The following is a 16,153-nucleotide window of genomic DNA, read 5'->3' as shown; positions in this document are numbered from 1 at the left end:
TTATTGAACAAATCAATAAAACAGATTTGTTGTTGTTAATGTTTTTTTTTTTTTTTTAATTAACAGACAAAAAAAATCGTGGGATTAATTGTTAAATAAACTAACGTTTTTTTTGGGGGGGGGGGGGGGGTCACTATCCTAAAATATTTTGTTTTTCTAAAACTTATAGCTACAAAAATCTACTCTTCTAAAATTATTATATAAACATTTTTACAAGAAGCCATCCATTTCTCTCATATAAAAGATTTAGAAGAGCTTTAGACATTACGAAGTCAAAGCAGAGGCAGTCTCTAGTCTGGAAGTGTCATTATGCAAACAAAAGATGGTTCTGCACGAGAAAAGGGAGGAAAATTCCTCCTATTTAGCTTGTCGGAGATGTGGATTACAATCACTTTGAGTATCCTTGCTGTCATGAATGTCAAGGTGTAGTGTGTGAGAGTTTCCCTCACCACAAAGGTGAAGAACAGATATGCTTATTCCATCCACTCCACATTGCTCAGAGGAGGCTTACCGAGCCTTAATACCACACCGTCACACAAAGCTGAACGCCTCCGATGAAATGTGTGCCTTGAATACCAAGATAATGTTTTGTATACAAATAAGTGCATTCAGCCTTGTGCGCTTGTTCATTAAGCATCACTGGATGCTCAGCCTTCTCCCTTCAAGCTTGCCGTTTAACCCCACGCGAGCTGCCACTCCATTATGGAGTTGATTGGAGGGTTTGCAATGTTTATCTTACCTTGCTCGCTCTCCATTTCCACTTCCTGGACGCTCTCCTGCAGTATAATAGACAGCTACTATTGACGGCAGCATCCGATTCATCTGCCCCCAGGCCTTGTGCACTTACACCTAGTGATATCAGATTGCTTTCTGGAAAACCATCCAAACAGGGCACACTCCAAAACTTATTACGGCTTCCCATGAACGCCGTGGTATTGACAAGGTGGACTTCACCTGCACCAAATGCCGTTGTTTAGATGCAGAAAATAGCCTGATTTGATGTGTTTTCGAATGAGCCTACTGTTCTTGCTCTTTCTCCGTCCGTCTGTCTCTCTTTTGGAGGCAGACATTCACGATGTGTCAGAGAGCAGCACAGTTTCACCCAGCTCAAATTAGATGTTATGATCATCTGCTTTCTCGTCTCAGCTTCTTCTTCGTTTTGTTGTAATTGCATATGTTCCATATATAGCTCACAGTGGCTTTTCACTTTCAGGGTTTCGCTTTAGAAAACTGACAAAAGTTGCAAAAAGGGATGTACTGTGTATGCATTAGGTCTAGGCTGTCTTTTTATGCTTCATATTTATACGGCTGCCACATGAATCACCTGTGTGAATGTACTGTTGCCCTTAGCATGCAGGGTCCATTGACATTTGCCAGGATATGTATGACCTTCTGATTGTAATGCGAGTGACATTTTGATGTGTATATGGAGAAAAGAAACTTTTAGAATGCAATGCGTCATATAATAGCATGAAATACAAGAAGAAACACTTAAAAACAAAGTTCAAACATTCTGATTTTACGAAGTAGCCATTTAGCAGACGCTTTTATCCAACGTTTGCCAGGACAACCTTGATTTATTTAAACTAACTGAAATAATAGTAAAACCATTTATGCACTTTCAAAAGATTTCTATTTCAAATAAATGCTGCTCTTTTGAACGTTCGATTCATCAAAGAGTCCTAGAAAAGAAAGAAAAAAGAAAAACTAAAGTATCACAGTTTCTACGATAAATATTAAGCAGCACAAGTGTTTATATTGCAGAACAAGAAATAATATTTTACAGTATTATTGTTTTTACTGTATTTCTGATTCAAAACATTTACGCTTGAATTAAAATGTAATGTCAGTGACAATGAACTTTCAGCTAGGCATTAGCTTCATTTCATTATTTTGTTCATTTATTATTCATTTTTTTATTTCACAAACATACTATAATTGCTGGATCTATTACGGACCCCCTGTTGAAGTCTCTTGTTCTGCTCAATAAAACTGTTAATACCTTCCTAAAAGTAGCACTTTCATAGCATGGCTCATAAAAAGTTATTAACTAAACGACACATCACTAAAAACTCAGGCACTAAGAGCATTTATTGTGTTTAAGGGCACATTTCAAGCAAAATTTTACTTTTCTTTAGAGTTGCATAGTATATTTTTATTAATAAATTAAATCTTGAGTTTTTATTAATACAAAAAAATGTTGATAAGCCTCTTTTAAACTAACAATAATTTATTAAAAACTAATATACATTTGTCTATATTTACTATAGGTTACCAGCTGTAGGCTGATACAAGGAGAAATAAATTTTTGATGAAATACCTTTTTCAGTTAGGGGTGAACCACTTAGACAATAAATGTGATTTTTTTTTTCGTGCAAAATTCTCTTTCGATCAGATAAATATGTTGCGCTGGATGTGGGAATGGCATAATTCACACAGTTTACACATACACTGTACAAACGCACAGGGCCCGCAGCAGAGAGGAGGCTCAAAGAGGATGCTCGGGAGAGGGTCTGTTTGGCATGGGCTGTGGCAGGAGCAAGAGATTCGGGCTGCCGGGGGGCTTGTACACCTCCTGTACTGAAGTGGGAGATGGAATGGGGGTATCTGGGGATGCTGGAGAAACAGAAACCTACATAAGCCTATAAAAAGCTACAAAATGCACTTTTTGTAGTTTGAAATATAATGAGCAAATGATTCAAATCAGGGTTATTATCATTAAGTAAATCTAAAACTGAACCACTTCTCTGATTCATTTTTATTTCTCACCAATTTCTGATAATCTGGTATTTAAACCACTTACACTATTTAGTTACAGATAAACAAAAAGGCTATGTCTTACCCATCTGCTGTGAGTGTGCAGGTCCTGGGATGGAGCTAATGACTAGGGTCTGTCCCATTATTGGAATCTGAGGGTGACCATTGTGATGTAAATGAGGTTGCTCCGTGGTTAGACCTGCAAAAATAAATGAATAAGTAAATCACAGCGGTGGTAATGTGGCATTTGCCAACACACATTTCCAATATCAAAAAAAAAAAAAGAGTTATATTTTGAGCAGTTAGGTCAGATTTGGCAGTTAGGTCAGATTTATCACAGCGGTGGTAATGTGGCATTTGCCTACACACATTTCCAATATCTAAAAAAAAAAAGAGTTATATTTTGAGCAATTAGGTCATGATCACCTAATTCATCTGTGACTGCTTGCTTCATGTCCAAAAGTAAAAAAAAAAAAGGAGGTCGTAGGTCAAAACACTGAAATAGGCATTTTAGCACTTTCGCTTTCAGTCAATGGGTTTTTTAAATAGCTTTCTGGTTAAATGCCTGAAATAAGGTTAACCCAAGCTCAGTGTATTTTCACATTTTGTTCAACAACATAAAATACAGTCAAGACTAATAGGTTTACCCTAGTCAAGTCACTCCAGAATTAATAATACGGTATACTAATAAAGCAAATGCATCATTTTGTGTCATTATTTTGCAGTATTATACACAGTATTACAAAAAAAGTTTAAGCAGACTTGCTTCCGAATAAGTACTTGCTTTCACCTAGTTTTAAATAATGATCATGAAGCATTTTCCCGCTCCAAAAGCCCCTGCAACCGAATGCTTCACCTCATACTCACCCCCAAGAAGCATCTCCTGCAGCAGGTTATCTATCTTGGCGAGACCGAAAAGCTTGATAAACTGTAGCTGCTCAATCATCTGCCAGGTGATGCTTTGCAGAGTAGGAAGAAGCAGCAAAAGCTCCCCGAATCGCCCACGCGAGTCATACTGCCGGTCATTAATGTAGTCTTCCAGACTCATTTGAACCTGATAGCGCATTGCCTTGATCTTGGAAGGATCTCTTAAGCTTTTGGCGTCTAGATGTTAAAAAACAGAGATAGTAACATGTGTGGCTCTATTTCCGAATTGATACTGAGTGTTAAATTAGTTTTACCAGGGTCGAAGAACACAATTGCCTTTAGAGCTGCGTATTCATTGTCATCAATTTGGATGTCCTGGAAGGGTAGAACCAGTTCATCCAAGACTCGGTTAGATACGCGACTGATTTCTGGCTCTGGGCAGTTTCGATGGACAACGCACCCATTTCCTGCATGGAAAATAGATATCTGTATATTTACAGTATAATTATGTTGAAAGGTGAAAATAACTATTAGAAGTTACCTAGAAGCAAGAGATCTTTGTATGGCATTGACCTTTTAGCCACACCGAGCAGAAGATGCTCTCCGGCATGAGCTCTTAATAAACTAACCTGGAAGAAAAATTAGGCCTGGTTTAGCATCTGCTATACTACAGTGAAATATGAAATATAAAAAATAAAAAAAATGTATTAAAAAAATAAATAAATGTATTTATTTGTAAATACAAATGCATTTATTTGATAAATAACTGTAAAAACAGTATTATTGTAAATGTTATTAAATTTAAAAAATAATATTTTAATACATTTTTAAAATGTAGTTTATTCCTGTGAAGGCCAGTCCAGTCTTCAGTCTTAATAATTGAATATTATTTTCTCAGAACATTTTAAATTTAATTAGAAAAAGTAGAAACATGGTGCTCTGCATACTAGTTGGCTGCATGTTTTCAAAAATTTAAATTAAAATTAAAATTCAGTATAATGCAAAATGAGTAACTAATTTTGGTCTGGAAGAAAAAGACAACAAATTCTTAAAAATGCAAAAAAAAAGTTATTAATACACTAGAGCATATCTCTATATACCAAAAGATCTCAAAGCTAACAGACATATTTTCCCCATTATTTAAGGTAACCTTTTTAAATATTGGAAAGTTCTGCATGTTCAATAACAATAAATGCAAGGGAAAAATCAGAAATTTAGAGCAACACAGACAGCGTGCTTAATGGAGTCAGCCATGTGAATAGCAAATATTGAGCTTCACTGAACGGCCCTGCAATTTAACCCAAGGGCCTCCCCAATTAGCACAGCCAGTGTTGCTTTCCAGCGGCCATTACCTGGTCATCAAGTGGCAATTCGCCGAAGGCTGGGATGTATTTAGCCCACTCTACCAGAACAAGCAGCTGTTGCTTCATAGATTCACAGACGTCACTGATAGTGGCTGATTTTTTCTCTGAAACATCAGCAGGGCCCATTGGGCTGATCTGTTGAGAGACAAACGAGAGAAGAACCGAATTTACCATGTCCTCTAAAAATGCTTTTGCACAGGCTGTTACCTCGCTCTCAGAGTAAATTCACGCAGGTACTCATGCAGATAATTAGAAATGTTGATGACACAGACTGATGCTTAAAGAAAGCAACGCTCAGTTGTTATTTATCTCTCTTTGTCATTAATGACTACTGAGCAGAACTTCATCAGAGTTACTGTAATGAAACCTCTCTTCCTTCTTTAATCAGCCCTGTTGGTTAATTTTTGTCTTTGGTGACTATTTATCTCTAGCATAATGCATTAAAGCCATACACCTTTGCTTTAATTGACAATCCCAGCAATAATTTATTGCTCAAAACCAATAAATGTTACTGCCGCAGATACCGTAACTATATGCATGTTTTTATTTTCCGTATCTCTGCCCTTTTCTACAGATATTCTTTCTCTTTCCTTTTATATGTGTGTGTGTGTGAGAGAGAAAGAGCATTTCGATTAACCTTGATAGGACGGTTTACCTGCTGCGAGAGAGCTTCAGCGTGAGCCAGGGCAGTGATTGGCGGCAGGTCATGGGAGTCTTGCATGGTCCTCCTCGAGCTGATACGGTCCCGTTCATTTTGCACAGCTGTAAACAAGCACAAACAATTTTGCTGATTAGTGAGCTAATAACAGTTAAGAAATATTACTGATTAGCCAAGATAATGGGTGTTTTTCTCAAGCTTATTTACAGAAACTCTCGCACATTTTAACATCATTAAACATAAAACACAGACTAAAATGACCTTTCTGCCACACCTTCCAATGATGAACACATTGGGAAATTTTACAAGCCATAAATATTTCCTACTGGACATGTTACTGTATTTTACATTTCTGAAATATTTTTATACAGCATTTTTTTAGATACTTTTCTTTATGAAAGGTATTGAACTTTTGTGACCTTTTTAGAAATGAAATTGCTGATGTGTTATTTTTCTCATACGGTATCTAGTCTTTTGACATTAAGATACCTACTGAACAAAGAGCTTAAACTAGCCTAAGATTGTTTGTTGGTCTTAACCAGTCTCCAAGCCTGGTTTTCAGTCTAGTAAACAACAGCTGCATCACCAAGGTAAGTCATCTTAAACCAGCTAAGACCAATAAACCATCTAAGGCTGGATTTTTTAAACATAATACATGACTGCAGAGCAAAAACTGCCTAAGGTAAAACTTTAACTGACTGCAGTCCTGAACAATGTGTACTCACGGAAAGTGAGGTGGAGAGCACATGATCACCCGTCATAAAAGGCTAAGCCAAGGTTATACATCCAATAAACTAAACATCCTTGTGTAATCAGGGCAAGTTTTATGGCATTATCCATTTTTCTCTCTCGAGTTCCCTCTTCCTTGTTACTCCATAAACTATCCGTTCGAAACTGTGAGAAAAGGGAGTATTTGTGGGGAAAATGTATACATATAAAATGTTTACCTTCTTTCTTCATTCCAGCTCGAAAGCATTTGTGAAGTCTGCAGAAACGGCACTGATTCCTTTTGTCTTTATCAACAACACACTGACGGTTAAACCTGCCCAAATAAATAAAGACTATATCTTAAGAATAAAACTGTATCTGGTTTACAATGTATCTGGTTATGATTTTATATTCACTAAACAAATCCTGATTCTTTATTGATTCAATTTCTGTAGATTTTTGGACATAAGAGAAGTAGTGGCTTATGGTCCAGCGAACTGGTCAAACAATGATTCATAGCCTAATTCAAAGTGATAACTCACAAGTTTGAGACTGATTCATGAGTCTTTTTGAGTGATTCATTCAAAAAACTGAGGCGCTCAACCGTGAACCTGATAACTCACAATTTCTGACTTATTCCTGAGTCATATTGAATGATTCATTAAAAGAATTTGGTCATAAAAAGCACTCAATTATGAATCAGACTCATGCTTAATGTATACTTATGTTTGAACAAAGTATAAACTTTTTTTTTTCTTCTTAAATTAAACAACAGCTCTTGATTCACATCCTAAAAATAAAACTATTGAAAAATATTTTTAACTGTAATAAATTAAATAAAATAATACAACAAAAATTAAAAATAATTACTAAAACTGAATAAAAAATAAACAAATAAAATAAATCAATTAAAATATAAATATATTTTAAAAACTAATACTAAAACTTAACTAAAATTAAAAAGAAAACAGGAAATAAAAAAATATTCCAAACTACTAATAAAAACCAAAACAGTACATAAATAATAATACAATAAAAACTGAACACATAAAAATGATTTTCACTACAAAATATAAGTTGGATGAGTGCGATGTACCTGCAAGAGTAGACATGACTTTTCCGGATGCTCCGGCGGAAGAATCCTTTGCAGCCATCACAGCTGGAGGCACCATAATGTTTACCTGTGGCTTTATCGCCACAGATTGCGCAGTTGGAGCTCACGCCATTTTCTCCTTGACTGATGTCTGGCTCTGTCGGCATGTTTTCTGTGAAAAACAACATGGACAGTCAAAACTGAAATCATCACTGCCACCTGAACACTTTGGTTTGAGTTGCAACAACAGCTCAGTCAAGTGAGGGCTTGATGATTCACTTGGGTAACACATTCATAAAAGGCTTTAGATTATTTAAAACGGAGAATCATGTCCATTTTACATCCAGAACGTTAAATAGTGGGAATCTACTGCTGCTATGCTTCTGGATGCTATGCTAATCCAAGTAAGCTAACAACCAAAGAGGCCTAGTGAGTCTCATAAAGCTACAAGACGATGCGTCTATCAAATCTTGGCCTTTTTACTCAGTCTCTCAATCACAACAGCTAACGAGGAGAATGAGGAAGAGTTCTGCATAAGTGAACAAAGGATGCTCATCCTAAAAGACCTTCTAATGCAACAGAGAGTGGCACCCTTCTGTTCATACAGACAAGGATGAAAAATCAATCATTCCTTTGTGCATGCAAAATCATAACATTTCAACAAAAGAAATTCAGCAGGGGACTTTATCCTTTTATGCGCTGAGACTGATTGGAGCCTCCTGCTGTTGTAGGACAGACTTAATTAGGATTAGCCTCTGTTTTATCGCATAGATAGCTATTCAATGGAGATTGACATCTCGTGGATAAATGTTAATGTGGGTTGAAAGTAATCTCTTTTGATTCAGTATATTCCCAAAGTGATTCCTTCTCATTTCAGAATAAAACATCATTTGAACGCAAAGGGCACATGTGGTCACAGAGAGCCAATTCATCTGGCTGGCTTTTGCACATTTGCAGAGCGTGTTTTGAAGTATTTCGTTTCAGAGTAAGGTGATACAGAACTTGAAAAAGAAAGCATAAATCAGTAGGCAAACAATTTCAATACATTCACAGCTCTATGGGCTTAATTAAAAAGTAGCTCACCCAAAAATAAAAATACTGCCGATATTAGGAAAAAACTGGTAGCCGAAGAGTTTTTGTTACCATTGACAATATGTAGAAACAAACATCTGAGACATTTCTCAAAATATCTTCTCATGTGTTTCACAGATGAAAGAAATTCATGCATTTTGGAATGATATGAGGGTGAGTAAATGATGTCCTCTTTAGGTGCACAACCCCAGCACATTAAAGAAAGCCCAGATCCATCCAAATGCTTTTCTACACTATATGAAATGTATTTGCATGCAAACATCAACTCAAGATGTGAATTTAGCATAATGGACAGTTCATTAATACTTACTAACATACTGGATTAAAATGAGCTAATGCAACAAAATGTTTGTTGCTATACATCAGTTTCACTGTGTGCAATTCATTTAAATTTGCAACATATTTTATTTGACCCATTTGCATTTTTTTCAGTTCCTAGCATGGATGGTTTGAGTACCAAAACATAACCTAATGCATTTGGGCTAATATGTGGTGTAAAATAATTTTTATGATATATTTTGGAATTAATTATTGAAGATGTTACCATCTAAAGAATATTTTTAGGTTCACTTTTTTAACTGATAGTCAGCATTTTACTGCGGCCGATTCAGTCTAGTCAGTGTGACAGATCAAATTTTATTGGGATTACTCCAATACATTTCCATTATATAAGATATTTGGGTAAAGTTTACTTATTATTTTAAGAAAATCCAACTGAATTAAGTTCAGCCAAAGAACTTTTGTCAAGCTTTCCATCTGCATGCCAGAAATTGTGCGTTTGCCTTTAAATAGTTTGTATTCCAGTTATTTTATGGCCTTTCTTAATCTCTGTGATTCGATGTACTGTAAAGAACTGTAAAGATAACTCTTCAGCAATTTTAGCATTAGGTTAATGGAGAACCAAAGTGGATAAATCACATCAGATTGCGGTGACATAATCATGCCAGTAACTTAAGGAGTCTAAAAGAGTTGCCCTACCAAAACGTACCTTTGAGCAACGCATTTCTCACAATGCCCCAGTGTGACTGTCCATTTACTTTAATTTTTGGACAAATATTGAACAAATATTATATCACATCTCAAAATATCTGAGTTCACTGTTGCTCTTGTATTGCTTTGAATTACCTTTGCAGTTGTACAAAATATATTGACTTTATACCTAAACGTACCCCATTTTGTCCTCTTTTCCCAACCTTTGAACCCATGGAGATCCCAGTCTCTAATCCTGAGACTCAGAACTCTTTTCTCAGGATTTGAGCGAAACCTCTGTTGAATTTTAAACCGAATGGAAAGACTTTCAAAATAGTTAGCTAACAATTATCTCCTTTAGGTTGAGGTAAATGATTCTGCTGGGACGAATCAGTTCAGATAGCTGTTAAACCAGCCATGACATGGTGTCCGTCCCCTCCTGACACATTAGAGTCAGTCATACTAAGCCAAATTACCACCCACTTCAGTTAAAGAACCTGTGAACTGACATGGCGTAAATGAACATTTTAATAACAGCACTATAACAAACACAGACTTTAAGCATAATGGTCATTTGTTTACTAGTCCAAGCAGCATCAACCGCATCTGCATCTTTGAAAGTACTTTAAAAAACACATATTTTGGACAAATTGCACAGCACTCACCACCACAATAAAGCACTTCTGAGTTCTCAAAGCCCAATGTGCTATAGGTAGGGTCCAGGCCCTCGCAGTAATTGGCTACATCCATGTCCAACAAGGATTTAGGAAGAGGAGTAGGTGAAAACTTCATCCCTGCCTGGCTCTCTCTACTTAAAGTCGTCCTGGGACAGTGTCTCTTGGAGAGAGAACTGAAGGCAGCCTTAGGTTGACCATCTCTTCAGAATGCTGATTTGTCATCTTCTAAGACAAGGGAGGAGCCTTGGCCAAGACTCCTCACCTCCTTGAACAGAACTTATCTTCTCGCCTTATCCTATACTTATCAGAAGGATGTAGAGATAACAGTATTCCCCATTTGTTCCAGAAAGGAACAAGAAGGTTTTATTGGTGCAACGCAACCAACAAGCCCAATTATCAGGCAAAATGACACTCTTACAAAGTAATGCACCATCCCAAAACCAAAAACTGGCAAAGACTGCAGCACCATTGAGCTTCCACTTGTAAACAAAGACTTCAAAATGAAGGTGAGAGCTGAACTTCTGTTAAATCAGTGGAGTTCTCCAAGCTTGAGATATATTTAAAAAATTTGGTAAATTAGCATTTCCTGAATTCTGTTGCAATGGTCTAATCATAGGCATAATTTACATTTGTCTGACACAAATTCTGTTTTGCATGTTAACTTATATTTAAATTAGATTAAGACACTAAAGAAATATTTGAATGTAATATTTTGAGCCTATGAGTCACTGATGAGTCATTCTTCTTAAAGAGATAGTTCACCCAAAAATGAAATTTCTGTTATTTATATACATTATCCTCATTATTTACAAACCTACACTGTAAAAAGGATTATTAAAAAATCAATGTGTCGCTTGCAATTTCTTTTTAAATAATTGTGAAATTTACTAGCAATATCTTAGTGATAATTGTTTCAAAGTAAATCTTTTACTGATTTTATATCACTTTTTTTCTGTGGAACAAAGAAGAGATTTTTTTTTTTTTATTATCAAGCGATGTTTTTTTTGTCCATGAATTTTGTGTTCCGCAGAAGAGACAAATGTATACAGATTTGGAATAACATGAGGGTAAACTATTCATTTATATTATTATTATTATTATTATTATTATTATTATTATTATTATTGTTATTATTATTATTATTATTATTATAAAATCAGGCCTGTACAATGCATATGCAAACACATAAAGGAAACAAAACAAAAATGTTGAAATGTTTTTTATCTCTGGCCTGTAATTTATGTATTTTTTATACATTCATCTTGGCTTCTTTAAGAGATTGTCAGATTTCAGAAGAACTGTGGTTTTACAAGTAGGCTATATGGGTTTCTGTACATTAAATTGCCTTGTGGTTTAATCAACTATAGAAAGTCAAACAAAATAGTAACAATGCTGTACTAACAAGTCATAACAGAAACAGAAAGATGACCAAATCTTAAAATGGGGTTGGATTTGGTATGCACATGGATACTGTACAGGTATATACATCACACAAGTTACATTTTAACTGCACTCTAACAAACAATGTTTTAAATGAGGAAGTGCACAAATATTCATGTGATAAGAGTTTGGTGAGGCCATCTATTTTCAATAGATTGCATATAACACCTCACTATCAGCTCCGATGAAGAGATGAATACTGTAAATAAAATCATATTGCAAACTACTCTCCACATTACTAGTTGATCTGTCATACCACTTCAACAGTTAAACAAATTCAAGGTCAAACTAGAATTGCTTGGAAGTGAAATATCACTCAGTTTTCAGTTTTGTATAAAAGAGCCCTTTAATGTCACTTGTAGGCTTCAAGCAACTCAAGTAACTACGATCTGCCATGAGATATTAAGGCACATGATAAATGTAGAATGCGACCTTTTAAAGTATTAAATTAGCAAAGCAAATATAATTGTAACCATGTATAATACAAAATAAATATTGAAAAACATTTTTCAGCAAAACTGGATTTAAAACATGAAACAGAATAATTTAATAAGCACTGCTTATTTGTTTTCACAACATAGAATTTCAGAAAACACACAAATCCTGTACGTTTTCTGTATCAAACACCTATACATTTCTATTTGTCAATACGAATAATTATATTAAAACTCGAGTAGAGACTAACCTAATTTAGGGAATGGTGACGTCACAACTGCACGAGCGATATAGATTTAACCATCAAATGTAGTATCAACGAGGTGTTTAAAGACTATATAAAAGGTAGGAACAAACGTTTTAAATTATTTTTTTTATACTTCTTTTTTTAACTGGCTCACAATTAATGACCGTAACGTAAAACTATCTGGTCTTACCTTCTCCACGTCCAACAACGATTTGCATTAATCCACCAAAACCAAAACCCTTTATCCTAATAAATATTATATTTAGGCTGATATAGAGAGCAAATTAAGTGTTTAACATGTCAAAATGGACAATACTATTGGTGGTGTTGGGGGAGCCTCATTAGATCGATTTACTAAACAAACTGAAAGTTGGGTGGAGATGTTAAACAGTAACTAACCCCAATAAAACACCAGACATGGATCGCTTTGCCTATGCGTGGGTTCACGCCGTAAAGAACGCACACAAATGACGCCAAGAGACAAGGAACACATCGAAATTCATAATATCATAAATATGAAACCGATATTTTTTGTATTTTCAGAAAAGTATAAATATAATGATAATGATACTTATAAACACTGGTTGAACCCTAATGGCACAACTCCTAGTTACAAAATATTTGTTTTCTCTTTCAACTAAGCTACCTCAGATCCGGTCTTTGAAGTTCTCTAGTTTTATCAGAAGAGGGCGCCAAATCTCTATTTCTCTCTCTCTCTCTCTCTCTCTCTCTCTCTCAACAAGGGGTCGAACATCGGTTGTCCATTGTTTCATCACATAACTGGATATAAAACCACATTTAAAACTCACATATTTAAACTGTCGAGTGGTTTCATTTTTGCATGAGTCTAAAATCGTCCCCAAATATGAAACTGACGCTCTATCACGAGTAGCCTAGTCGTGTGAGATGTAGATATATATATACTCCCAGCTCACAAAATATGTGTTAAGAACTTTCGCAACTTCCCATTATGGTAGGAACATTTTGGAAAGGTCTCTGGATGTTAAAAACCTACATTTTTCACAGTTTACAAAAAAATAAAAATAATTAACGTTTCAAAAACATCAGAGTAAAGAAAAAACGATGACGCTTTGAGAGCACAACGTAACGTTACTGGAAGAACGTTTATTAATAAACTTGATACCCTTGTCAAAAGATTCACCAAAGTTTTGAGAACGTAGGCCTTAATTTCACTTAGCTGCTTTCAGGTTAGTTCAATTATTATGTGTAAATATGATAGCTGGCAAATGTTCGCTGTAAAATTAACCCTTGTAAATAAAATGTATTTTGATTTTCTATCACCACAGAAGCATATCAAAGCAAACGTCATTTCAAATCATCCGAAATATTTGAATACCATGATAACCATTATCAGTACAATCATTATAATCATACCTTTGCCTTCTGTAGAAACACTGTTACTTCAAAGTATAGTCTACCATGATAGGCCTACTGGAATTTACATGATCCAAAACAAAACACAGACCGTTTTTTCCCCAAGAACATTCAAAAGCTTTCAGAATCATGGGTCACAATTTACCTTCACCTTATAATTATAACAATTGTGTCCTGCTAAAACGGTTTCTGCAGACCCTGATTTATGGGTAGTGATGTGGAAAATGATGTCTATGTTCCATGTTTATTCGTTTAAATGAATCAGGTCCAGCACACTTTACATATGTTCTTCCCAGTGAACGTCAGCATGTCGAAACACGTAAGCCCAGTGATGGCCAGAAACACTTCGTTTATCTGATGAAGGTTTTTATGGTTTTTCATGTATTGTAGCCTGAAAAGGTGGTATGGTACCAGGCAGGTGAGCATGATGAGTACAAAGCTGAGGTTTTTTATTTGGACCCAAAACTCCTGCTGGGAGCTGCTGGCAGGGCCGTACTTGAGTATCATCGAGCGCAGGATGATCACCTGGATGCAGGTCTGAAGACACGACACCGTGATAATAAAGATGGATAGAACCAAGTTCAGGGTGTAGACAGAGCCTTTTTCCATTTCAACTCCAAATTTGAAGCACTCGTTTTCTGGCATGCCTTTATTTCCGTATTGTATCAGCACGACGGGTACCATGATGAGTAACAGGATGAACCACACCAGAGCGCTTGCACCCAGGCCATGCAGCCTCCTATAGAACTCGGTCCGCTGCGTTTTCTTGTAAAAATGCAGGAAACGAACCGTGAGAAGGATGGAGTAGATGGTAAACACCATGTATATGTGGATATGAACCATGGCACTGACCAGTTTACAGAATCCCTGACCCAGGTGCCACTCTTTGGATGCGTAGTAGTAGATTCTGAACGGCACAGTAAACAGGAAAAGAAAGTGTGCGACCATCAAATTCAAGAAGGCGATGGTGGTTAGCGAGCGAATGTTGGTTTTTAACAAGCTGATCATGACAGTTAAGCCTGTGATGCCAACCAGAAGGACTGCAGTGTAAATGATGATCAGGGTGACTCTGAAGGGCTTGGTGAAGTGTTCCGAGGCCAAGGTGGATACAGAAGTTGGGTTGCTTGTCACCGCGGGGCTGGTGATATTTCCGACTGTGGTGTTCATCGCCATGATTCCTAGTGAGAAAACATACTGGAAGACAAATGGGAGAAAGTCATTGCATAGATGCAATAGGCATCTGCATTGTTTTAGGCTTTGTTAAACTCGCTACTACATTTTTAAGAATGTTTGAATCATTCTACAGCATGTTTGTTTACATTGACTTTACTCAAAAAAAGAAATTCAGCAATTTAACTCTAATAATTATAAAAATAAAAAAAATTAACAAAAGATATTTTGAAGAGTGTTAACCAAAGAATTTTAGTTTCCATTGACTTCCACCATATGAAGACAAAAATAAAAAAAATATGTTTGTTCCACAGAAGGGGGGGGGGGGGGTGTTGTACAGGGTTGGAACGACATAAGGGAGAGAAAATATCGACAGAATTGTGTATACAGTGTTCCATTTTTTTTTATTAGTTACCTTTATAAGATATCATGAAGTAACAATAAAAAATACTTTTTAAACCATTTAATAACCTTCATGTCAACTAATATGAATGAAATCAAAGTAATTTCTGTTAATAACATGTAACTGACCTGAGCTAACATACACCAACAATGAACCATTACATAGTTATTACATAAAGTTAACAAAGTTTAAATATAACAAATGTATTGCTCATTGTTAGTTTATGTGTTGATGCATTAACTAATGTTAACTATTGGAATCTTACTATAAACAGCTACTTTTTTATTATAGTGTACTGTAGAAACGTCAGTGTACAAATAAATGTATTTTATAAATCCTCTTTGCACTCCTTTAAAGTTTAACTTGGAGTACTTTATGTATCGCTTTGTAGCTCTTTTGAAAGTGGCAAACAAGCCACAAACTACTGTGTGTGTACATGCATGGTGGATCTTTTCAGAAAAAACAAATGAAAGCAAGACATTTCAGCTATCTTTTACAACACAGTGCATTTAAAATGTTCAGATTAGTTATCAAAATGAACAGCCTAATGAGACAATGAAGCAAGATACTTACCCTCTGAACAGCAACGCAGAAGTCGACGATAGCAGAGCAGATGAGGAAGTAAGGTAATGTGTTTGTCGCATCTGCTCCTCACCCATTCAGAAACCACGATTTTAACACATTCTCTCGATGCAGCGGCCAGGCTGCTGTTTATTTTCATGGTTCACACTGTTGCACATTTGACATTTCAGTTTAGGTGGCCAACCTCAAAAACAATTAGTCACATTGTCAAACAACCTCAAACAAGTTTTGAGATTCCAGTAATGATAAAAAATACTGCAAGAGAGTAAACAGGTCTTTAAATGGAGGAGTCTCAG

At 35.8% G+C, this 16,153-nt stretch overlaps 2 protein-coding genes across 5 annotated transcripts; both read right to left on the bottom strand.

Moving 5' to 3' along the window:
* Positions 1-2,073: 2,073 nt before the first annotated feature.
* On the bottom strand, positions 2,074-13,306 carry LOC128013295 (hepatocyte nuclear factor 4-gamma-like). Of its 4 annotated transcripts, none has more exons than XM_052596187.1 (10): positions 12,498-13,306; positions 7,451-7,619; positions 6,594-6,688; positions 5,644-5,750; positions 4,977-5,126; positions 4,166-4,253; positions 3,939-4,091; positions 3,625-3,861; positions 2,843-2,956; positions 2,074-2,616 (listed from the first exon to the last, which is right to left on the bottom strand). In XM_052596187.1, exons 1-10 carry the CDS (start codon positions 12,523-12,525, stop codon positions 2,489-2,491), a joined length of 1,269 nt encoding a protein of 422 aa, XP_052452147.1. In that variant the 5' UTR covers positions 12,526-13,306; the 3' UTR covers positions 2,074-2,488. The 4 variants fall into 4 exon arrangements, with proteins under 4 accessions (XP_052452147.1, XP_052452148.1, XP_052452145.1 ...); XM_052596188.1 differs by having other exon boundaries at positions 4,977-5,123; XM_052596185.1 differs by lacking the exon at positions 12,498-13,306 and adding an exon at positions 10,174-11,073.
* Positions 13,307-13,412: 106 nt separating this feature from the next.
* Positions 13,413-16,014, bottom strand: LOC128013296 (probable G-protein coupled receptor 141). Its single transcript, XM_052596189.1, has 2 exons — positions 15,849-16,014; positions 13,413-14,896 (listed from the first exon to the last, which is right to left on the bottom strand). Exon 2 carries the CDS (start codon positions 14,873-14,875, stop codon positions 13,964-13,966), a length of 912 nt encoding a protein of 303 aa, XP_052452149.1. The 5' UTR covers positions 14,876-14,896; positions 15,849-16,014; the 3' UTR covers positions 13,413-13,963.
* Positions 16,015-16,153: the final 139 nt, after the last annotated feature.

Source organism: Carassius gibelio, chromosome B24 (genome assembly GCF_023724105.1).
Source record: "Carassius gibelio isolate Cgi1373 ecotype wild population from Czech Republic chromosome B24, carGib1.2-hapl.c, whole genome shotgun sequence".
In the NCBI taxonomy this organism is placed as follows: domain Eukaryota; kingdom Metazoa; phylum Chordata; class Actinopteri; order Cypriniformes; family Cyprinidae; genus Carassius; species Carassius gibelio.
The sequence above is the reverse complement of the archived record's forward strand: the minus strand, read 5'-3'. Positions and strand labels throughout refer to the sequence as shown.